The following is a 24,539-nucleotide window of genomic DNA, read 5'->3' as shown; positions in this document are numbered from 1 at the left end:
TGTGTGTGTGTGTGTGTGTGTGTGTGTGTTTTCTTTTTGGGGGGGAGAGGTGTTATGGGGCACGAAATATCAAAACTCTTTGCAAGCGAATAAATCAACAGCCGAGAATGCCTTCCTTAGCAGCCCACGTCTGAGTCCCGGATCCCAGCTTCTGAATACAAGCTGGAACACGAAACTAATTATAACAGTTGAGTAAGTGGGTGGCTGGAATGGGGAGGCGTTTCTGTTACAAGTACCACTTTTATTAGAGGAGGGCTGCGCTTTAGCACCGGGGTTAGTCACAGTTCAAGAACAGCTTTGCAAACAGCAGAAAAATACATGCATCGTTCTTTTGGGGTGTTCGTGGAGGGCACTGCTCGGCTCTCCCTTCCTTAACTTGAGTTTAATAATTGTTCAGGTTCTTCAGATCCCTTGCTCAGAACCATTGCGGTCCCATAGACTGTAAAAAGAGGTTTCGACCATCGTCCCAGAACCAGAAAGTCGCCACATTCCATAATGTAGGTGAGCACACAGGAACGACAACCGTGGGCCTTTATTCAACCCACATTGAATAAAGTTAGGGTTTGAGTATATTGAGTGGCATGTGGGTGGCGGGGTTGGGGGGAGGCGTTAAAACTATGCGTGAAACGATCTGCCGGGTGTATATCCCTTTTTCTTCCGTGGATTCAGGCTGGATCTTAGCAGTAAAGAAGAAGAGCGCAGCAGCGATATCCTATTCTTAAACACTGTAATAGTTGGCGTGATGAACCCGCATAGCTAGGGCGGCCAGGCACTTCAGACTCGGCTTCAAGTTCCATGGAGGTGAGAGAGGCTTACTTTCACGAAAGTGGGCATTGGATTCAGGGCCGGGCTGACGCGGAACAACAAATGACCCCTCTCCAAGCATGCGTGCGTGCGCGCGCGCACGCACACACGCACCACGCACCAAGGTACTGAGCATTTTATATCCAACAAAATTATACTCAGCGCATACCCATTGAAAATAATGGTCTCGACCAACTTAGGTCCATTCATTTCCGTGAGCGTAGCTTATATACAATTCATCTTGCTTTATACTAGCGAGGGGTGGCGTGGGGATCCTACGGTTCATTGGCAATGAAGCAATACTAACTTAAAAAAGGCCTGCAGAAAACCATACAGGGCTTTCGACGTTTCCTTGGGAGTTTTTTAAAAAATGATATTTTTAATGAAACAACAATAATAAATTAAATAATTAACTAACTAACTGCTAAAATAATTAACTAACTCAATATCAGCTGTCGGAGGCAGATGCCTCACTCTGCCTAATATTAGAGCTGGAACTGAAATATTGTAGTTTTGATATAAATAAATAAAAGTGTGGTTTTTTATCATAATAAAAAACAGAATCTGAAATAAGCAACAGGTGTACAATCAGGAAGCCACCATATTCTTCCACCCATTTCCCCTTCCTCAGTATTTATGGAGGGCTGCCAGGAGCGCCGAGACTGATACTTAACCTCCTCAAAATGCACTTGCTTTGAAGCGAGGTCGACTGATGTCGTCGGAGCTGGTGCCTGGGTGTATGTAAGAAGCCTGCGGTTTCTAGTTGGGTGGGGCTTGTCTTCACAGAAACCGAGAGGATATTATGACATCCTCGCTTTTGTGATTTTATTTTAGGGATGCGTACGACGCTCTTCACTATTAAACAAGTTCCTGGGGTGGCTTACGATAAAGTGATTTAATCATATAGAATACTGTATGTTTTCTGTTGATATGGTGTGCGTGAGTGGCACCTGGAAGCCCGTCCTATTGAGCTAGGTGAGACCTACTTCCGAATTTACATTCGTAGGGAGGTGTGATGTCACTGTGAGGGGGGGTGCTTTCACAATCCGTCCTATATAAACCAGGGGAAATGGCAGTACTTGGATTTTTAACAGGGGCTTTTAAATCAGACAGAGGCGTCTGGTTGTCTAAACTGTGGGTTTATGCTGGGGGAGAGGACTTTTCACCAATCCTCAGTGCATGGGCGTGGCCAGGATTTATGTTGTGGGGGGCAGGCTTCATGTTAGGGGGAAAGGCTCTCTGTTGGGGGGGGGCAGATCCTCAGTAGGTTAAGCATTTTTATTGATTTACCTGGTATGGGGGGGCAGCGGCTTCAATGATAATTGTGTTGCAGTGATGCAGTGTTGGACATGTTAGACATGGAATGAGTTAATTCGTCGAATTAAATTGTTTTTAAAAGCCAAAATAACAGAGGATCTTAAAAGTATTTAATCAAAGTGTACAGCCCTCCTTATTGCCACAATGTAGGCTTTACATTGAAGGTAAACCTCTCAGAAATTGAAGTAAATTCGGGATCCTCTGCTTAGGCCTAGCTCTTGACTTCTTAGACACACACACACACACGGGGGGAAATCACCAACATTGTTTGTCTGATCTTGAATTAGTTAGCTTGTCCAATTTGCCAGTTCTGTGCCAAGGCAAGGGAATGCATTCAGGGAAAAGAAATAAATAGCAAAAAAAAAAAAAAGACCATTGAGAAAGTGGGCTCTCCGCCGTTTCACTTCACGATGCCTTGTTCTGCGCTCTCCTCTTTTCTATCAGCTTTAGTGGGTGGGTATTTCTGTGGTAGCTCTGCAGGGCCTGGGTTCGGGGGTTCAGTGTCCCTGGTTGCAGAGAAGCACGGGGAGGATCTGCCCTCAAGGCGCGCGTTCCTGTTGCTTCTCTGCATGAACAACAAAGAGACAATCTTGGGGCGCTCGAAAGCACAAGGATGAGTCAAATGCTGCTTGTTATTTTAAAGAAGTCTTAAAGGAAACCTTGTCGATTGTAAATACTTTTAAATCACAGAGTTCGGGTGGAGGGAGAACCGTGTGTCGCCTCTTTCAGAACCCTGTGTTAGACTGTCAACTGCAAAACTTATTAATAGACGGTATCTGGCTGGAGGTGAAGATTGTATCACCACGGTGCGGTGTGTGTCTCCCCCCCCCCTTCAAACCTCTCTGCCCCGCCTCCAGTTGCCCAACAGCTGCATGAATCATACGCCGATTCTTCTGTCCCAAGAGTTTGCCCTGAGGGGCATGTGGGTTTCTTGGTTTATTTAAAAGCTTAGCTACTGGAGTTATTTAAGGAAAGGCTATAATTGACCACCTATTTTACTCCGCTCGCTATCTGTGGCGCTGTCAAAAGAGAGGAGGGGGCATTTTTGATGCCGTGCCCTTGGGCACGTGGGTAAGTTTGTCTTAGGAGTGCAACCCTGTGATCTGAACTATGGGGGGGGGGTAGCCTTATTTACTCAGACGTACGCCCCAGTGTGTTTAACGGGACTTAATTCCAGGAAAGTTTGCACAGGATCTCAGCCTTAAGTTTGTTCTGCAAGAGGGTCTTATTTAATAGGGAAACGTGGCCTCTGGTTTCCAGAGGAATGGCTTCGGCTCACTTCCCAATGAACCAAACTTGGATTTCTCAAACTGCCCTCGCTGCACTTTTCACGACAGCTGCTTATAGACTGTAAGCTCCGTGCGGACAGGGACCTGCTGCTTATTTGTCGCGAAGCATCCCGTGCACTGATATGTTACCAGGGAGAGGAGCTGCTCGACAGAAGAAGGAGCCCTAATTTGGCATTCTGGTGGCTATCGCCTTTCTATGGATCCTTTTCTCTTTTAGCTATCAGTATGTTGCCAGAGACACATCAGGCTTATATTGGAAAACAGAAGTGCCATCTAGGCAAGTTTATAATTTTCTCAGTCTCGCCTCTGCTTTACAGTGATTGGCCTTTCTAGCAGGGTTGTCGCAAGGGCTGCGGAGAACACCTATGCAGAATGTTTTGAAGCACCCCATAGCTACAATCCTCTATATACATAACACACATCTACTTGTGAGGGAGGCCCATTGAATACAGCGGCATTTACTCCCGAGACCTATACAGGATTCATTTGCAAGTCGCTATAAATAGAGAGAGAGAGCTAAAGGAAAGTTCTCCCTGCGCTGATTGCAGAGGGAAAACATTTAAATCAGCATGCGCTGAATTAATCAATGGGACTTAAAACTGCTTTACAAACTTTGGCTGGATCGTGTCCTAAATATTATTTTTCTCATCAAAATGCACCCTTAGGCTCATTAAATCGCTACAACTGCTTTGTGGATAGGGCTATACAGCTCTCTTTCAGCTATGTCCACCAACCCAGAGCGCCTGCTAGAGCAAGCATATAGAACTCAAAGATAGATAGCTAGCAAAAGAAATCTCCCAAATCCACGGTTGGCCAAAACCTTATTAAGACCAATAAAAAAGTCACAAAATTGTGGCAAGCTTCCGCGTTCTCCAAGTATCTTCGCTAGGCAAGATGTTACACAAAATGTCTCAAAAGAGTAACCTCCTGCAGATGGCGGAAACTTGCGACTTCTTTTGTGCCCATGCCTTAGCTTAGCAAGAAAGTTGTTCCACAACTCAAGGTTTTGAACTCGTTTGCTGTAGGTTCTCGCAAAGGAGTGCGTTTAAGATTGCAGCCTTAAGAGCTCAATGCCAATTCTTGGTAATCTACAACTCCTATAGATGGTTGTTTTACAAATGACAACCCAGCTCTTTCCCGGCCAGCTCCCCTTCTTTCTCTCTGAGTAAGGCCGCGGCTGTCTCTTAGTAGCTACGCTCTAAAAGTCCGTTTCTTTCCCATCAGAAAGACTGGCCTTCTTGTCAGGGACCCGATCCAGTTCAATCTCATTCATTTTCTCGAGGGGCGTGGGGAGAGGCTTAAGTACCACTCTGCAACTGAAATACATGTGTTTTATCAACCTGTGATAGTACCTCACTTACTTGATATACACGGTGCCCAGAATTATTAAGAGCAGGAGAGGAGTGGAAATTCTATCTAGTTAATGTGACTTATTTTAACATTCCCCATATGCGCGCGCGCGCACACACACACACACACACAGAGAGAGAGAGAGAGAGAGAGAGAGAGAGAGAGAGAGAGAGAGAGAGAGAGAGACGCGCGGGGGAGGCATGTTAAAATAAATCATATTAATCATATATATGTCTCTGTGTGAAAATGTATGTGTGGTTAACATACGAAGTCTCCCTACACTGCTACGAGCTTTCTTTCTTTCTTTCTTTCTTTCTTTCTTTCTTTCTTTCTTTCTTTCTTTCTTTCTTTCTTTCTTTCTTTCCAAACCAATCGTTCTTTGGTTTTCACCAATCTCCCCCTCCCCGCATCTTGTAGAGGTAAGGAGGCTGCAGGAATGCGAGTCTACAATCAGCCATCTGTCAGTTACAAGTGGCTTTTTCTTTTTTTGGTCGTGAGGAGAGGGCCGAACGCTAGGATACGCTTTCGTGGCGCTGGGGGGCGGGGGGGGGAGAGAGAATGGAGGAGGGGGAAGCAGCAGCCTGCCCGCAGACTTTCCCTTCTTCCTGCGGGTCTGTCTCCGAACAACTCCACTCCAAAGGAAACAGCTGGGCTGCATTGCTCGCACCCAAAATTAATTAAGAGCTCCGTTCGTGGGGATTTGATGATTCAATAAAAACCCAGACTCTCATATTCTCCTCTGTGGCTGCAATGATCCACTTCACTTTCTCTCTCTCTCTCTCTCTCTTTTTTTTTACTGGGGGGAGATATATGTCCCTAGATAGGACGGACCGGCCTCTTCCCCTCCCCACAAGCGAAGAGGGGAGGGTGTTTCCAGATTGTCTCTAATGCTCACACTAATTCAAAATTGCCACTTGTTTGCAAGGTTCGGGGAGGGAGGGACGCTCCCTCTTCCTTTTCAAAATGATCGTGATGAGGAACTAGAAAGTGGCGGTGGGGGGATTGCCAGTGCTGTCAAGAATTAACGTACTGGTCGTTTGGAAAAGCAGCTGGTTTGGGGGTTTTTTTGGGGGGGGAGGCGGAGGGGTCTGTGTGTGAGACGGTCTAGCGCCTTGCCAAGTCCAGATGGCCTAATACTCTAAGCAGGTCACGTAAAAAAAAAGGAGCGGAGAGGAGGGGGAGAGAAGTGGTTGGTTAGGGGAGGTCATGGCTATCGTTTTACACGTCGTGAGCCGAATTCGATTCGGCTCTAGGGACCCCAGGTTTTGACGGGCGAGAGTGAGGCTGCGCGGGGGGTGGGGGAGTTTCTCTCGCGGTTAGTTAATTCGAAGCAAAAGAATGTCTGGCTGCAGCCTGTGCAACAAAAACCACAATTAACAACAACGCCCACTTGTTTTGTTAATTTCTTTAAAAGCAAACAAAACTTTGCTCCCTCCCCAGCGATTTCAGTTTGCAGCCCCCGTCTCAAGCGAGAAGAGGACTTTCCCGAGTTTTTGAAGCGTCTCACAGGCTAGAAGGCTCTGGGTGGAATAGAAACTCTACCTCGTTAGCCCAAGGGGGACTTTGGGGGGCAGGGAGCTCACTTTAGTTGCCCAGTGACTTCCGAGGATGGAAAACTGAGCCCCAGATTATTTAATTTCTCCTTTCCCCACCCCCAGGAACGTTTGACTTCAGTGCAAATAAAGACAGTGTCAGAACCCCTTTCAGTGAATCCGAACCTACCTCAGCTCAGTCTAGAAGCAAGAGTATTTAACGCGCGTTCACGCTACAGATATCTTAACGCGGGTTAAAGTCGCTGATTGCAAGGATAATCCAAATTAGTTAACCACGAAATAAGCCTGAATGGTTCCCGCACTAATAAAGACCAGAGCATTTTATTCCGGATATGTTCACCTGGAATGACCACCACTAACAACAGAGACATTTAGGACAGTCCTTCCACCCAGAGTCATGGAATGGGGAAACGGATCCTTTTGTCAAACACGGGGATTTGAAGAAAGAAAACGCCTTTAAAAATAGGTGCGGTTTATTTGTCCAGCGGAAATCGCCTTAGCCATATTTCATATGCATCGACTCAAGTCTTTGGGTTGCCTGTTGGGGGGGGGGGCGTTTCTGGGTGGCTGTCTTCATGGGTGTAGCCACGAGGGGCAGGGAGAGACAGCTGCCCCCCCCAATCAATAAAAATACATAGCAAACTGAGGTTCTGCCCCCCCCAAAAAAAATCCTGGCTACGCCCATGGCTGTCTTACCGCAAATTCTTAAAATCATCTCCCTCTTTTGACGCAATTGGATATTTAATATCTCTTTCAATCATCTAGAACATGCTTCCTCAACCTCGGCCCTCCAGATGTTTTTGGCCTGCAACTCCCAAGATCCCTAGCTAGCAGGACCAGTGGTCAGGGATGCTGGGAACTGTAGTCTCAAAACATCTGAAGGGCTAAGGTTGAGGAAGCCTGGTCTAGAAGACGTTTTGTATTAGTATGTCACATCCACACCATACACTCAAAGAATAATTATATACCACTTTAAGAGACATGCTGCCCCCACAAAGAATCTTGGGAACTGTGGTCTGCTAAGAGTCGCCTATCTACTCTCTAAGAAACTACAATGTTCCCGGGGTTCTCTGGGAAGTGGCGAGTGGGGAATCCGGTTTGAGTCCAAATACCTGGGCCTTGGATTAGCCGAGTTGTCTGTGGATCGGGTTCAAAGCGGACGCTTTTAACTTTAGCAATTTCCAATCAATGAGCCCAGGCCGGTTCAGCGGATGAAACAGATTTCGGGGTCCGCTCAACTCCAAGCAGCTAATGCTCTCCTTAATTCTCTCTGAGCCAGGTCTATCTATCTATATCTATCTATCTATCATCTATCTATCTATCTATCTATCTATCTATCTATCTATCTATCATCTATCATCATCATCATCATCATCATCTATCTATCTATCATCTATCGGTTCATCCTTTAGGATCTCTCAGGCCAAGTCATGGATCTGAAAACTGTTCCAACTGGAGTCGAGGTTGGACTGGCACCCTCCTTGGGAGCAAGCCCGTTGAACCCAGACGGATTTACTTCTGAATAAACCTGCATAAGATTACCTGGCGCGTTCCCCACCGCCCCCCTTCTCTCAGATCTCTGCTGGCTCCCACTGAAAGGGTTGTTCAAGCCTATACCCACTTACCTGGTAGGAGTAGTAAACACCAAAGTGTTAGTTTACAATCCTTAGGTTAGTTCTGAGTAAACACACATCGGATCTAGGATACAAAAAGGGTTCCAGGCTGGCTGTGCTCTTTTACATTGTTGATTCCTGGGCGGGGTGCGTGTGACTTTATTGAAGTTCGCTGCTTTCTTGTGATCAAGATGATGATGATTATTAATAATAAGTGAACAAAAATCGTCCTCCTTTTTGGAGGCTGGAAGAGAGAAGTTTCCCCCGTAAACTTGATTAGTTTAATTTATTATATGAGCATTATATATCCTTAGTACATGTGGTATTCCACCTCCCTGCTTCTTCCTTTTTTCCCCAGCAGAGGACCAAGTTGGAGGAGTGTTTGAGCATAAGAGGTGCCAAAGAGGGCAAGAGATGATTGGTGGCAAGGGCTTGCCCATCAGAAGGTCAGCAGTTCGAATCCCTGTGAAGGGGTGAGCTCCAGTTGTTCGGTCCCTGCTTCTCCCCACTTAGCAGTTCAAAAGCACACCAGTGCAAGTAGATAATTAGGTACCACTCCGGCGGGAAGGTAAAAGGCGTTTCTGTGCGCTGCTCTGGTTCGCCAGAAGTGGCTTATCATGCTAGCCACATGACCTGGAAGCTGTACACCGCTCCCTCGGCCAGAAAAGCGAGATGAGCGCCACAACCCCAGAGCCGTCTGCGACTGGACCTAACGGTCAGGGGTCCCGTTACTTTTTTAGCTACCAAAAAAGCTACCAACAGCACAGGACCGGAACTAGCAGGACGGACTTCTGTCTGCTGCTGCGCAAGAAGCGAGTGCGCACTGGTTTCTTTAAATTGGGAGAAATCAATAAACGCCATTAGAACCAAACAGTTGAAATAATTTCCCTGCCCAATGGGCATCCTGGCTTTCCATAAAATCCATGCAGTGCTGCGTTGTGTTTTATTCCTGCCTTCCTGCTCCCCGCGCCCCAAACCAGCGTTTCTAGTCCTCATGACCGCAAGAGACCAAAATTTTCTACTTTGCTAAATGTAGACCACCATTACAGGATGGAGAAGATACATGAATCTGTATTTGTGGCAGCCCTTCTTCACTCCTGCATAGACTACCCAATCCTTGACGCGGTTTCTACTAACGGAACAGTAGTTACACCGCAGCTCACTTGGAGCCTATAGGCCTACTTTATTTGCTAGGCATCTGCCACTCTCAAAAGATGTTCACCTCGCAAAGGACTTTGCTGTCTTTATTGTGCTTGTCCTCACAACAGCCCTGTGAGGTAGGCCACTCATGAAGATTATGAATGTGAGAGCACAACACATTGGCCAAGGCCACAGGATGTCGCTCCCAGAGCTAAGTCCACAAACTCTCACTCCTGTTGCCTGTTTGGAAGAAACAGACAAGACCAAGGTCACCACAGCCCAACTTAGGTGTAAAGATTCCACTTTGCCTTTGTCGCTTAAGCCTTGCAGTTTATTAGCGAGAAATCTCTTGGGTTTTTTGCTTTGGAGATGCCCAGGTTTTTTCCCTGCCGCAGCCGTTTTCCTCCAAAACCAGTTCGGATTAGTCTAATCGAACTTCAGGGGAGCTAAACCGAAGTAAATATCCACTAACTCCTGTATGGTGCCTGGCTCCTTGCTGGATTAAAACCGGTGTCCGTGGGAGGGAATCAGAAAGTCTCCTGAGCTTCACTCAGAAGCAATCCCGTTGCAATCCGTGTGATTTAACGAAACCGATTTGAGTTTAGTTACCCAAGCCCCCTAGAATATCTCCCTCCATCCTCCCCCCCCCAACTCAGTCTTTGTGGATATCTTTGGGCATTGGGGAAACAGCTGTTTTGGGAGCTGGTTGCACAAAAGCTAATATATACTCTCTTTATAGGAGCAGGGATTTCTCTCCTCTTTCCCCCTTTCTTGCAAGAGCATGACAAACTCTCCCTGTTTTCCCCTCAACCCTGAAAGCAGCGTGTGAATAAAACAATTTGGAGGCTACGGAACCATCTTTTATTCATACTGCCTTTAAACAAGAGTGGAAAATATATTCCCACCGGCCCTCAGGCCACTGGAGCCAGAGAGCGGATGATCTTCGAAGCCAGCAGCATCCTTTATCCTCATTGGGAAAGTGTGCTTAGAAACTGGCGTGAAATCGGTTTCAATCCGAATCCCCCGAACCCGAATGACCCTTCGTTTTCACCATAGCGTTTCAGGGACTGCACGCAAAGGAAAACTAGATCCCAGATTCGTCACCACACACACTCCACGGTAAAGCGAAGTAGAATTCGAATCAATGTAGTCACAATAAAACATCGGGGGAAGCCTCCAGAATGACAGTAATACGCAATCACTAAAAGCGGGGAACGCTATCTGGTGATCATTTTAAATCCGAGTCCAGCTCTGGAACCGTGTGTGCGTGGGAACTCGGATGTTAACCTTTCGGAATTCAAGCCGGAGTCAGCATCTGAGTGGAGAAGATTTAAGGGGTAAAAGGGGACGCTCATCCACTGACACGTGTGCGCATGTCTGTATGCCCAAGCTCCCTTTCCCCTTCCCCAAATAATACCACTTTTATAATACCACTTCAGTCAGAACATCCAATTCCCCATATTCGCAGACCATTCGAAGCAAATCAAGGGGTTTAGGCAAGGTTTGAAAGCGTAAGGGCTTGGAGGAGAGAGCTCTCTGTCACCGCAAATCTGTGAAGATGGTTCCTGTGGGTGTTTACTCGTAAAAAAGTCTTACTGAGAGCAATTGGACTTGTGCCTAACTAGGGTGTGGCGAAGTGGACAAAGAAAGTTTGGTGTGTGGAAGGGGACTTAGGTAAGGGTCAATTCTCGGCTCATACCTGTGAAGCTCACTTGACCCTGCTTCGAGTCTCCTTCTCTAACTTACCTTGCAGGGCTGTAGTGAAGATAAAATGCGGAGTGGGAGGGAGACGGACTCTGCGGGATTCTTTTATTAATTATTATTATTATTAAATAATGAATACTGCCTAGAATTGCATCTTTACGCAACTCTGTCCTGTTCAGGTTTTCCTACCGCTTTAAGGGAGGTATCTTCCTGAATAAGTGTACACAGGATCGCAGCCTTTAAAAAATAGTAACAATCGCGTTATTTACTTATTTATATATATATATAATAATAAGTATTCGAGGGCCCTAAAAAAATCAGTTTGTACTGCCCAATCCTATCTACATTTTACTCGGAAATATATCCCACTGAGTCCAATGGGGTTTACTCCAAGGTAAAGTACACAAAGGACTGAAGGTCTGGACTGCAATCCCGGGCACACTTCCCTAGGCACGGGTCCATTTGAACTTGGTGGGACTTACTTCTCAGCAGACACGCATAGGATTGCATTGTTAAGGGCGTTTTGCAAAGCGCAAACTGAATCTGACTTCAAGAGGAGTTTAAAAATCCCTTTGGATTAGTTTTCCTTGTTACGGATCTGTTCGTTGCAGGTGGTTTAAATGATCATAAACTCCGAGGAAATGTCAGACAATAGAGCCCTATTCTTGGTGGGGAAGTTTCTTCCTCCCGTTAAAAGATGGGGCGCGGCAGGTGGGGGAGAGAACCACTTTCCTATTTTTACCTTTTCATCACCAATTAAGCCTCCACTCCTTTTGAATCCGGAGGGTTAGGTTAGTCTTTATAGAGTAAATCTGTTCTTCTTGGGCAGCACCTCTTTAAACGAGCCCCTCAGGATTCCCAGAGAAGGTCACCTAAACCAGAGCAGTTGCGTTCATATGGTAGTGTGCTCCTCTGCCTTCTGCGCGTTTCCTTGAAATGGTTGTTTTGTGTTTTATTTTTAACAGTTTGGAAACCGGTTCCGAATACGCCTCCCGCTTCTCCCATTCAGGAAGGAAGCACTCGTTAATCTGCTATTGCCGCCCATGCAAACATACACGGGGTCAGACACACGTAGAAATATTTCGGTTAAACTGGTTTGCTGGGATTATGACCCTCTAGATATTGTTAGACTACAGTGCCGGTCATCCCTGACCTTTGGACCGGTTGGCTGAGGCTGATGGGAATTGGAGGAGGGAGGATATGAGGAAGGGGCACATGGGTCTACCACCCCTTGTTCCAAGCTCATCTTTGTGGAAGTTTATGCAGACATTGAAATCAAGTTCTGGTGGGAACCTTCCTTTCAGTACTGACTCGGTCCTGGGAGGCATGATGTCTCTGAGCATGTGCAAAGGGTTCTTTCCTTCTGCTGGGGGGGGAAAGCCCGCATCTGGGATGGAGAGGGGTTTTGGAAACAGGCTTTTGATGGTGAGTTTCATCGCTCTCTCTTTGGAAATGATCGACCCCTGTTTTGAAGGCCTCAGTCAAATAGCAGCCAGGAGCCAGGAATCCCAAACGAGTAGAGGTGAAAAGGAAAATGGTTTTTGCAACACTGGTGATTTCTCTCCCTCTCTCAACTTGAATTGAATCTAGTCACTTCCATGCTTTTTATGGGACTTTCCTCCACACACGCACACTTCGCCTATTAAGCTTACAGCTGGACGTTCACTACAATCCTAAACACGCAGACTAAGGAATAAGCTCTGTCGAAGAGAATGGGATTTACTCCCGTGTAAACATTTAGAGGATTGTACTCCCAAACCCACGTGTCTCCCCCGCAGCTATTACGTGAAGCGGCCACCCTCTCAGCAGAAGTGTGAGACCCACCGAACAAAACTTATATCCGAGTAAACATGCATAGGCTCCAGCTGAACGCCCTAATGAATCTTTGTTACCCCCAAGGAGGTGATTTCGGTATTTCAGCCGCCCTAAGAGATGTTCACATTTCGAAACGATTGTTTTCCCGTGTTGTTGTTTTTCCAGCTGAGAAAGATCCTTTGGGCGCTTACTCGGGAGAAAACCCCACTTAACGCGGTGGGGCGACGCCGACCTGCCTAGAGAATCCACCTGCGCCTGTTTAGCACCTTTCAGTGACTGCTTTTTGCAGATCAACTGGTTTGAGGATCAACCGGACCTTCGCGCTAGACAAAACGCCTGCACTCAGTTTACAGGTCCCTGGAAGCCCTGCGCTCCAAACAGGAAACCCGACTTGTAAACGGAGTGCCTTTGACTTCGATTTATATGCAACCCACTTGCTAGGAAGCGCTTCCAAACTCAGGCAAAAGTGGAGTGCGAACTTTGTGGGACTTGTACCTCAGGACGACTTCCCGGCTCCTATCACTTTGATTTGCAGGTAAAGCTGCGCCCCTGAAAGGGAAAGGAGGGGTGAATAATCGGCTTTTAATCGCCATGAGTCTGAAACCCAAACGAGCCGATCATTAGTTAATTACCACCGAGTTTGTAACAGCCTCTGATCACTGCTCTCTGAAGTGCTGTTTACTCCAACCGTAACCTAAGAGGGATTTTCTTTTTCTGTTTTTAGGAGGTTAAGGCCAGGGAAGCGGGGTTGCCTTGTCTTCTCCCCACCCCCTGAAAGTGAGATCTAAAAGTTATAAGTCTGCAGCGTGGAGGAATGAAGCAATATTTGGAGAGGGATCAGAGACAGAAAGATTCCGGGTTTGAAATTACTGCTTCATTATGTTTTCATTTTAAAAAAATAAAAATCAGAGAAACTACTTTCCCCCAGACCATTCCGGGGCGCTGGCAAGCGGTTTGCAGGCGTTTGTGTGTGTGGACGGAGGGGAAGGTTGACCTCACCTCGCTGCGGTTTGATCTGCGCGTCGCGGTTTTCGATTTGCAGAACAGAGATCTGGCTGGAACACGAGGCCAATCAGTCCTCGCAGCCCCTATCTAAACCTGCAACATGCGCAGCCCTGAGCTTTAGAAGGAACCCTCCATCTCCAAACGAGCGTCAACTCGGCGCCTTTCAAACGCTATCCAGGGCATGTGTGCTTGCAGAGGAAGAAGTCTCGCACTCTTAAGCGGGGGCATCAGGGTTGTGATCCTACGCGAAGGGACTCCGAAAGCAGTGAACGCTTTTTTTCCAGGAACGCGTTTGCATGCTTACTTAATCCGAAGCAGGTTTGCTTGAAAGCCCCATGGTCCTCAGTAGGATTCCCTTCGGATGGGGAACGTAGCTTAATGCCACACCGAGGGCTTCAGAAATGTTATGACCTGGAAGTCAGTCTACTTTGTGGCATTGACGCATTTGGGCGCCCCCAGCCTGTTGCCCTATCTAAATTCACGGATTTCGACGCCACTTGTCTCCCTGGCCTGTACCTTTTCCATTCCCCTCCACACGCACTTCCAGTACCACCCCGCTTTCAAAATACTGGATCCCAAGTCCCAGCCATTAATTCGGATTTGCCCCCCCTCCCCATTTGCGAGAATACTTCTATTACCCCAAACTTTGTTTTCAAGTCCAGCTGTTTTCTACCTTTGTGTAAATGAGGAAGATAACTGCCCGGCTGCCCCCCACAACCCAGGATGGATTCACACTCGCTGCAGGTTTAATAAATTAGAGATCCACACGTTAACCTTTACACGAGTTTTCTCTCTTTTCCCCACCGAACGTTCGAAACGTCTCAGAAAGCTGGAACCCTGGACTGAAACTAACAAGCCGCCTTCTCCCACCACCCCACATCCATAAACTTCACGGGGGGGTGAGTTGGCTAGCGCACACCTACCCATTATGAACCGCCTTGTGTTTTGCTTCTAACGCCATGCAGAGACCACTTGTTATATTTAGACGACAAAAAGCGGTTCCTTTCACTAACGCAAGTGGATCGAAACTGGTTTGACTCCAGCTACTTTGCACGTTGCGATTCCGAAATAAATTTAACTGAAATCAATGGGAATGACTTTCCTTTCGATATCTAATACGCCTGATTACTCCTAATACGAAGGAAATTCCACTGGAACGCATAGATCTTCTTTTCAAGTATTGGTGTGTGTTGGGGGGGGGAGTCTATTTAGCACCACGGCATATCAGCCTCCTACCAGATTCACGTGGTGTCCCATTTTGGATGCTCAGGAAAATTGTTTTGCCTCCTCCCCCCGCCAAAAAAACAGCATACATAAACACTATTTGGGATGAAATGACTGTTTTGTATGTAACTTCCTCCCGAAAATACAGTTGGTGGGAAATATATTCAACCGTTGCACCCAGCCAAGTTTTACTTAGAGGAGACACGTTCATATTAATGGACTTTAGTTTCTCTTGTCCATGAATTTCAGTGCGTCTACTCTGAGTAGAACAAACATTGGACACAACTCTAAGCTCCAGATGTTTTTAGATCTTTAGACATAAAAACAAAAATCACCCCGTTTAAAATAAAAATGTAAATTTGTTTCGGATGTCATTGTAAACGCTAATTACCATAACATTATTTTTGCTCTATAAAAACAACAACAACCCGAAGACATGTTTTGCTAAGGGTATACCAGACAAATGCATGTTAGTTACACATGTATTTAAAATTTCACCTGGAGAGGAGAGTACACTTAATTTTTATTGGATTTATTATCTATTCATAATCCTAGTTCAGCCTTAACTAGAATCAAGAAGGACAGCAGGCCGGTTAGTTGTATCTTAAAGGAAATTGATTAATTCCCTTAGGAATTTAATACATCAAAAGAAAACCTTATGGAGACTGCTGGCGCGCCTATTCAATATCATCATTATTATATAGAAGGAACCAAGGTTGACAATATTTATGTTTAAGTTACTAACCTTATATTCTGAGTTTGTGTGGTGTCCCCCCCCCCAAATTCAAAGACTGAAAGAATCGTGGTTATTAAAATTATAAATAACATCAGCAACAGTCTCGAGCTTTCATATACGTGCGTGCTGAAAATGGTGTAATTATTTTTTTAAAAAACCATACCAAGTATAACACGACCTTCTTTATTTTAGAATGTCTGGAAGCTAAACATTATATTTATATTTAAAAGGCGCCTTTCAGAATTGAAAGATCGGATGGCCATTTCTAATAGGCCAACAGTTTTCCCTGAACTCAACTAAGGTCAACGAATCATTCGCAACTTTCTTTTCCCTTAAATGATGGAAGTAAGTGCAACAGGTTGATTTGTGGAGAGTTCCCCCCCCCCTCCCCGCCGTCACTCCCCCTCCCCGCATCACAGTTCAGATGAACGATTTGACCTGGGTATTGAATCGGTGCTTTCTTTGAAATAATTATTTACAGTATTCTTATGGCCCTAATATGTGATTGTTTACACGTTTAAACAGCTTTGACTTCTTTATTTAGATTTATCGGCCAGGCTAAAAGAGTATTTGTATATACCCCGTGGTTTCGTGGGGGAAATCAAATCACATCTCGGTCGCTTTGAGGGTGAAAGGAAAAAGATTACCCCCACCCGCAAATCGTTTAACTGTATGTAGCTAAACCAATTAGCAGCTAATTAATTATGCGGGTCCAGTCGAAGTTCCGAAAAGCTCGCAAAAGATTTATACAAATATAAGGAGATAATTTTTCCTATTTTCGAGGCAGTGACGAAAGTCACGGATAAGTGGCTAGGAACTGACATCCGTAGAAAATCCAAAGTAATTGGGGGGGGTATTCTCTCTCTCTTTTTGCAGGAAGATATTTAATATTTTTTAAATGCTGGAAGTGAACTCCGAGTTGAAAGATTAAGCAAACGAATACAAGTTGTCGCCTTTCTAAAATCCACGAAAATTCATTGCCATCTCGTTCAAATCAATGGCGTTTATTCCCGAGAAAATATTTTTAGGCTCCCTGTGTTAAGGAAACAATCAAGGCAAGCGGGTAATAATCAACTTAATTTCCCTTCGATGACGTGGGTTCGAGGCTGGGATGCCAATCAATTTCCAAACAGGAGTGAAAAATAGAAAAAGAAAGCTATCTTATTTCACTTCTGAGTTGTGGGTTTTCTTTTGTTTTTAATTCTTTTTATATTTTAAGGGCAGTGTTTTCCTAAATATTCAATTCCCCTTTCCCATTAATGGAAGAGATATTGCGGGGGGGATACTTTTACTTTTCCTTTCTCCTCTATTTAAAAGCCCATAACCCTGAGACCTGGAAATAAATCTGAGTCCCCCAAAGAACCGGCAGTATGTGTAGGAGTGAGACCCTCACATCAAATCGCGACCCTAGGTGCTTAAGTTTCCTGAGCTCCAAATGATTTAGCAAATCGGAAATCCATCTTTCTTCGGAGCCTTCCTTTCACCCCACTCAAGTTTCCCGTGGATGTGCTAGATTTTTTTTTAAGCGCTTCTTGTCGTTCCCTCTTTAAACTCGCCCAACTTTCAAAAGATGAGCGCTATGTTTGAAATTCGGTACAAGTGTGACACCTACCTGTGAATTTGGGAAGCAATCCAAAGGCGACCCTCCTCAACCTTCCATTTGTATGTGCTAATCTCCGTACAGGCAGCACGCACCATCAAGTGCTTTTGCAGAATGGAGCCGCCAATAGGGGGAATAATTTTAATGTTAAACTTGAGGCTAGCAATGCAGGGAGATATTTCGTCTCTCTCTCTCTCTCTCTCTCTCTCTCTCTCTCTCTCTCTCTCTCTCTTTGTGTGTGTGTGTGTGTGTGTGTGTGTGTGTGTGTGTGTGTGTATTATACACGCACAACTGAAATGTCTGTCCGTATACACACACACAAAGAGAGATGCACACTGTATATGCACAAACAGAGCTATTTATCCATCTGTTTCCCCAGTGTATTCTCTTTTAATATGTATTCCCCCTATCCCTCTCCGTAAAAACTCTGCAGACCTTTGAAATAGTAATAAGGGATAAATCTGGCATAAAATCGAACTCATTAGCAAAGTTCACGAGCTGACTGCTTTGCATAAAGCCCGACACTGATTAAAAGTAATTAGGTTAAGAGACGGTCCGCTGTTGCCATCCTGCGCTTTTGAGTGCACTTCCACAGGAAATCTCCATCCTCTCCTCCTGTATCCCTGTATCCATCCATCCATCCATCCATCCATCCATCCATCCATCCATCCACCCCGCTCGACAAGCAGCAAGCTACAAGCGATAGACGTTCAGAGTCGCCCGCTAGCATCCACGGGACTGGGTCCCCAGGGGGGCGGTGGGGCAAGGGAAACGGGGGGGGGAGCCTTAAGACAGCAAGCTGACATATTCGGCTGCGGGGTTTTTTGAGGGGGGGGGGGTTGCTGCTTTTACTGAATCAGTTCATGGGTCCCAGCTAGCTCAGGGAGAGTCCAAGGTCTCTCTGGCAGAGATCTTTCCCAGCTTTTCTGCCCGAAACCCTTAAAAAAAAAGGAGATGCAAAGAGACCGGACCAAGGGACCTTCTGCGCGCTTAACGAGGCAGAATTAGAAGGCCACTCATCCTACGCGGGGATCAGACCCACAGATTTTCAGACTGAATTAACTCCCCTGACAGGCCCTCATTAGATCCGGAACGTCACCGGCGCTTCCTTTCACAAGTCAATCACCTGTACATATTTCACTGCATCCTCCCTCCCCCGCTCACCCCTGTATACTTTCGCCTTTCTTCCCGGTCCCACCTGTCACCAAATCCATCAGGTGGAACTTATGCCAAATGTAGAGGCTTTGCCCAAATCGCCTGCGTTCAGGAAACATCCGTCCCTCACTTGGAAAAGTTACTTTCAGTTAAATTCTTAGAGTGCAGATTTCCGCTTCCCCTCCCCTCTTTCCCCTTTTAAGAGTGGTGGTGGAAGGAATGTACTCTAAATATGTCTTTTGTTATGGGTCTCCGCCCCAACCCACATTTCCTTCTGTCGGCTCCACTTTGCCATCAAAATGAATAAATAAAATAATTTGTATTTTTTTAAACAACTCTGTGCTTTGATTAAATACCGACATTTGACAAAGGGGCATCTGCAATTTTATACTTAATCCCGTGGGTTGACCAGCTTCTCCCGCTTCCCCTAATTAAAAAAAAAAAGTTCTTCGCATTGAGTAATAATATAATACTACTAATCGTAATTCAATAGGCATAAAAATTTAATTTAAACTTGTATATATATATATATAGATAGATTTTAAAACTATGAAACAATTTGGGAAAAGACACAGAAATGTATATATATATATTTATATATATATATTTATATTTTATATTACCAAAAAAACCAACATTGATGGCTGTACAGGCGGTTGGATTTCATAATTTACTTCAAAGATAGTGTTACCGATTTAAATACAAAAAAGCTACATTAAATATACAGAATAACATTTCATACAAATTGTTTCTGCCTTCCCCCGCCCTCCCCATGTGGGTATTTTTTCCCTCTTCCCGCACTTCCTGCACTTTTTACCTTAAGACATTATTATTATTATTATTATTATTTCTCCTCCCAAGAGCTGCTTACTTTCTGCTTTCTCAAATAAATTATACCACTGATTTTGGAAATTGGAGTGGTCTGGGTTTCTCTCCCCCCTCGTTTTCTTGCTTTCCTCCTTCCGCACTTAGTTCTCTCCTTTTTTAATTAAAAAAGAAACCTCTGCCAAAATCAAGTCTGAATTGGTTGTAAATAAATTAAAACCAACAACAATAAAAAAGCAGAAAGAAATAGACAAGATAAAAAATTAAAAAGAAAAGACAAATCAAGGGAGAGGGGATAGTCCGGTCGTGGATGACGAAGAGGGTTTAATCTGGGAAGAAACTCAAGATTAAATATGCGACATACCTTTCTTCAGTTCGTAAGGCGAGTCTTTACTAAGATCAAACTGGGACTGGCTTCTGAGGATTTTAGTTTCTTTAGCCAAGGCTTCCGCTCTGTTCAAAATAGTCTGGTTTAATCCGTTAAAATGGGGGCTGGGGTTCCCCGCCGTCGCCGCGTTGCCGGAGAGGTGTCCGAAAGAGCTGTAGTTCGTGTAACCCGGGTAAAAGGGGCTGGTGGTGTAATAGAGGGGCCGCGAGAGGACCGAGGCGCCATTGGGGAAAGGGCAGTGCGTGGAGGAAGGCGACCGCGCCGTCGGGGATTGCGCGGAGCCGGCTCCGGCTAAACTCGGAGCCTGCGGGGCCGCCTCGCCGCTGCCCTCCTTCGATTTGTCCGCTGAGGTGGCGATCTCCGCCAAAGACCACAGTTTAGGCTTGGAAAGGGCCCCGGCTCCCGCTGCCGCTGCCGCCTGAGGAGCCGCCTGGGGCGAGTGGATCACCGACGTCCCGTTGCTGGAAGGCAGGAGAGGGTGCAGGTCCGTCGAAGGGGGTCTGTACTGGGCGGGCAGCGGGTGGGCCGGCTGCGGGTCCTCTCCTCCGGCCGGGTGCAGCTGCTGGTGCGCTTGGAGAAGGAGGCGGCCCGCTGCAGCAGCAGCCGCTGCCGCCGGCAGACAATGCGCCAAAGGCGGCGAGGCCCCGGGGCCTCCTTTAGACAGCGCCTCGTCGGGGGCTTCTTTACAATCCGAGTCGCTCAACGCGCCGTCGGCTTCTTTGCCTGCCGCGCCTCCCTTCGGGTCTCCAGCACCTGAGGACAAGGGCAGAGGGAGGGCGACACACAGTCCTTGAGGCCTCTCTGGAGCCCGATCCTCGGCCTTCCCACCCAGCCCGTCGAGTCCCAGGTAGGGGGGAGGGGGAAACACCTTCCCAAAACGCGCCTTATACACTACTCTGGAACCAAGGTTTTCTGGGGACTAATCCAGACAGTTTCTATTTCCCCCTCATGGCCGTTTCAGCCCCATTAAGTCTAGCGATCCCCTGCTCCTCCCTCGCCCCAGACCGACCCCCTTGCCAAAAAGCGTACAACCCAGTTCACCTCCCCAAATCCGTCTCCTCTCATCTCCATCGGCCGCTTACCTATCTCGATCGCCTCCAGATCGCCCTTCTCTTCCAGCTTCTGTGGCTCCTCTTCGTCGTTCTTCTCCAAGTCGATGTTCTCCTCTTCCTCCTCGTCTTCGCTCCGGTTCCGGGGAGTCCAGGTCATTTTATTCTCCTTTTTGAGGCGCCGCCGGGCGTTGGCGAACCAGGTGGAGACCTGCGTGAGGGTCATCTTGGTGATGATGGCCAGCATGATCTTCTCGCCTTTGGTGGGGTAAGGGTTTTTCCGGTGCTCATTCAGCCAGGCCTTGAGGGTGGCCGTGGCGTCCCGGGTGGCGTTTTTCCGGTAGGCCGGGTCGCCGTAGGGGTAGGATCCCAAGGGAGCCGCGTAAGGGTGGTACCCCAAAGAGCCGGCCATGCCGGGGGTGTGGTCGTAGGGCGAGCCCTGGAGGAAGGAGAAGGAGAGGCAGAAGCGTCGCCTGAGGTGAGAAGGAGACCTCCTAATAATCATTCTTGAAATCCATATCTCTGAGAAATCAAACCATCTCCCTCCTGTTTGAAAGGGTCCTCTCCACAATACGTGGTTGTACCCCCATCTCCATAACAGACTCGGCCTAAAAGTTGGAGTGTCACCATACCTGGGGGTGGGAGTCAAAATAAGTCTTTCCTAAGCTAAACACGAGTTGCCCACCGGTGTCTGAATGCGACCAGAAAGTGTATCTCACCCACCCACTTCCATCTCTGCCAAATTACCAAGCTATAAACAGTAACAAATTACACCTCAGCCTCCTCCCCTTCTAATTGAAGGCAACCTTTTACACAAACCCACACACCCCCTCCCCCCCTTTCACTTGGAAGCATGACAGTGTCTAGACAGATAGCAAGCTCTGCCTCCATGACCCACCCCCCACTCCCGAGGGGGAATTTTCCCGACAATAAGCCTTAAACCGAAATATTCGGATTCAACTCTATTCCAGTCCAAGTGTTTCCAAGAGGCCTAACTCGCATTCTTTTTTAAGAAGCTGCGTTATTTAGATTGGAAATGTAACTAGAAGAAGTAGTTCAAGCATGGAAGAGGAAGCCCTTTAGTTTTGGCTTTGTTTAGTTGCAGGAGGGAATAACCACTTTATTCGCTTTCTCTTTGTAGATTTATTGAGCTACTGAAAGCGTTTCTTTTACATAACTTCTGGACAGATGTTTCCAGATGTATTCCATACTGCCTGAGATTATTGTGGAAGGGGTAGGTACATTTTTTAAAAAAAGATACTGAAACTTCAAAAAAATATTTTTGTACCTACTCTAATCATCATCTTCATCATGGGATGGGAATTATAGCTGTGCAATATTTGGGGAGCCCGATTAAGACGGCAAGGAAATGGCAAGGGGCAGAAGGGTCACCCCCTTATCCAGCTTTTCTTTTGGGCATCTAAACTGCCGGATTTGACATGAATTAAAACATCTGAAAATCGTACTGGAGAGTGTATGTGTATGTATAGACACGCAGCTTCACTGAGACTCTAACTCTCATACGCTTTTCTAAATTAGAATGAAAAGGCACAAACGGAAAGCCTCCTCTTCTTAGCCCCTTCAAGATCAAAGCTGCGTCCCTAATCACACACTGACCCGGAGTCACTTTGCGGGGTTGACTTCCGAGCAAACACGCTTAGGATCGCCGTGCTCTGCTGCTGCGTGGCGACCTGGCGTGCTTTTACTCGCGCGTAAAACAGCCGCCGAGGATCGTGGCGCTGCCCGGCTTCCTTGGGAGCAAAAGTAGAGCTTACTGTGGAGTAAAACCAGATCGCGCTGCAGCTCCCGTTCAACTCTGTATTGGGGGGGGGGCAGGGGGTGCTGATAGTCCAGAGTTAAACCAGCGAGGAGAAAGACGCTGGCCGGCTGCAGGCTTCCTTGCGAGAGAAATGTCCCATTGATCTCCGCGCAGGAATCCTTCCTCCTGCAACCGATTTCTTTTTAAGAAAATGCGGTAGGCTAACCATCCACTGAGGAGGTGCGGCCATGGAAGGTGCCAAAATCCACGGGCAGCTTTTCTTTCCTGCACCCCTCCCTCTGCACTTCATCTTTCCCCACTTTACCTGCCGCTTTCGTCTATGGTTACAGCCTGCAAACCCTCCAAGCTCCAGCCCCCTGGGTTATCTCCACAACTCCCCAATAATACCCGCCCCGCCAAGTCTTCGTCCCTGAGCTCTGGTTCCATCCCTCTCTCGGTCTCCTCCTTTTCCCACAAGCGGCCGGCGTGGAGGAGGAGGAAGAGGGCGACCCGAGCGCTTCCCTTACCACGTAAGAGGAGAAAGCGGCTGCGGCCGCGGCCGCCGGATCAGCGCCGTACTGGAGGTGTGAGTTGTAACCCGGCGAGGGCGCGCTGAAGGCGGTGGAGCCGGCGTAAGGAGAGAAAGCCGAGCCGGACGACGATCTGCCCAGCTCATCCGTCCTGGGGCCGGAGATCACGCTGGTGCTGTACGCCGGGCAGGAGTAGAGCGCCAAGGAAGCCGACGGCTGGTACAAATAACCCTGAGGATACGACATGGCCAGAGGCAGGCATATACCCGCCAGGCAGCGAGCGCACAGCCACCACCGCCGTCGCCAAGAACTGCGTCCGTCCTCCCTCCCTGCCTCCCTCTCTCCCGGGCGCCCTGCGCGTTTCTCTCTACGGCGAGCGTCGTCGAGGTCTGCCTCGGAGGGTGCTTCTGCAAGCCGGGGTTAGCGGGCTCGACGCGCGCGCCCTCCTTCGCCGCCTCTCCAGTGCAGCCGAGCTGAGCTTGGACGCACTCCGGCGAATGGCTCCCTTCTTCTTTTCTCCCCTCCTCTTCCTCCTCCCCCTCTTCTCCTACTCCTTCGCCTTATCTCTCTGCCTCCCTCCTTTGGACGGAGAAGGGCGCTTTCTCTCTCTCTCTCTCTCTCTCCCCCACCCCACTTTCCTTTGCGCGCTCCGCCAAAAGGTCCGGCCAAGACGCGAAGTTGGAAATCGAGGATTCTGACGCCTGCGACGCAGCGCGGCCGAAGCTCCACCTTCCGCGGGTGTTGGCAAAGCAAAAAGGGGGAAAAAGTGGAGGGGGGAGAGAGAAAAGAAGAGGGGGAGGGAAACGAGAGAGAGAGAGGAGGAGGAGGTTGGCTCCTGCTGGGCTTGCCACAACCAAAGCCAACCAGCCAGAAAACCTCTGTTTTTCCCAGCCCCTCTCTGTCTCCCTCTCCCTCTCCCTCTCTCAAGCTCAACTGCGCCGGCCTCTGGTTGGCAATCAACAGCCAAGCTGTTTAGCGAAGATCACCTCCAACTTTCTTCATTTGCTAAATACACCATCAGCGCAATTTCTCTTTTGATTTATAGCGAGGAGCTTTTGCGCTCTCTCTCTCTCGCTCTCTCTCTGGCTCCCTGCGCTGGAATGCAAAAGGCACTCAGTTGATGAAATAGATTTCATAACAAGATTTAGTAGCCATTAAAACACACACACGCGGGGGAAATAAAATCATGAATCGATGCTTCCCGAGTAAACATTTGAAAAAAGAGCAGTTAATGTGAGGGTTTTGTTTTTGTTTCTTAAACTATCTGCAGAGAAGAGATGCAAAAAGATAACTTCTGTTCCACACAGTTGCTTCGCGATCGTGCTTCTCTTGTCGCTCTTATTATTGTTGTTGTTGTAATATGTAGCACATATTACTGCTGGATGTTGGTGAGCCACATGGCCCTTTACTCACGAGGAATCCAGCTGTGGATTTCTTCTCCTCCCACCGCTCAAGCAGCACCACCCCTCCCCTTTCGACAGCAGCAACTGCGGGTTAAACGGATTGGGCCAGCCGCTTGACACTTAGCGAGGGGGCTTAACGAGTCCTCCGCAGCCTGCTTAAAGCAGCGTGCTGGAGCTTGAAACGTTTTGGGGATGGCTGGGGGTTGGAAAGCTTGCGTGGGTGCCGCGCGGATCGCACCGTTCGGCCTGCTTGGCTCAGGGCGGCGCCAAACGCCTGGAG

The 24,539-nt window shown here is 47.4% G+C and overlaps 1 protein-coding gene across 6 annotated transcripts; it reads right to left on the bottom strand.

The window, feature by feature from the left end:
- Positions 1 to 2,119: 2,119 nt before the first annotated feature.
- IRX5 (iroquois homeobox 5) lies at positions 2,120 to 24,044 on the bottom strand. 6 transcript variants are annotated; one of them, XM_081201219.1, is made up of 5 exons: positions 22,854 to 24,043; positions 20,601 to 21,006; positions 19,495 to 20,271; positions 13,081 to 13,134; positions 9,914 to 10,381 (listed from the first exon to the last, which is right to left on the bottom strand). In XM_081201219.1, the coding sequence occupies exons 1-4, from the start codon at positions 23,100 to 23,102 to the stop codon at positions 13,082 to 13,084; spliced, it is 1,485 nt and encodes a 494-aa protein (XP_081057345.1). In that variant the 5' UTR covers positions 23,103 to 24,043; the 3' UTR covers positions 9,914 to 10,381; position 13,081. The 6 variants fall into 6 exon arrangements, 5 of the variants coding, with proteins under 5 accessions (XP_081057347.1, XP_081057345.1, XP_081057344.1 ...); XR_014009933.1 differs by having other exon boundaries at positions 10,276 to 10,381; positions 13,020 to 13,134; XM_081201221.1 differs by lacking the exons at positions 9,914 to 10,381; positions 13,081 to 13,134 and adding an exon at positions 2,120 to 2,686.
- Positions 24,045 to 24,539: the final 495 nt, after the last annotated feature.

Source organism: Podarcis bocagei (genome assembly GCF_964188305.1).
Source record: "Podarcis bocagei genome assembly, chromosome: 7".
Taxonomy (NCBI): Eukaryota; Metazoa; Chordata; class Lepidosauria; order Squamata; family Lacertidae; genus Podarcis; species Podarcis bocagei.
This window is presented reverse-complemented; position numbering and strand designations above follow the sequence as displayed.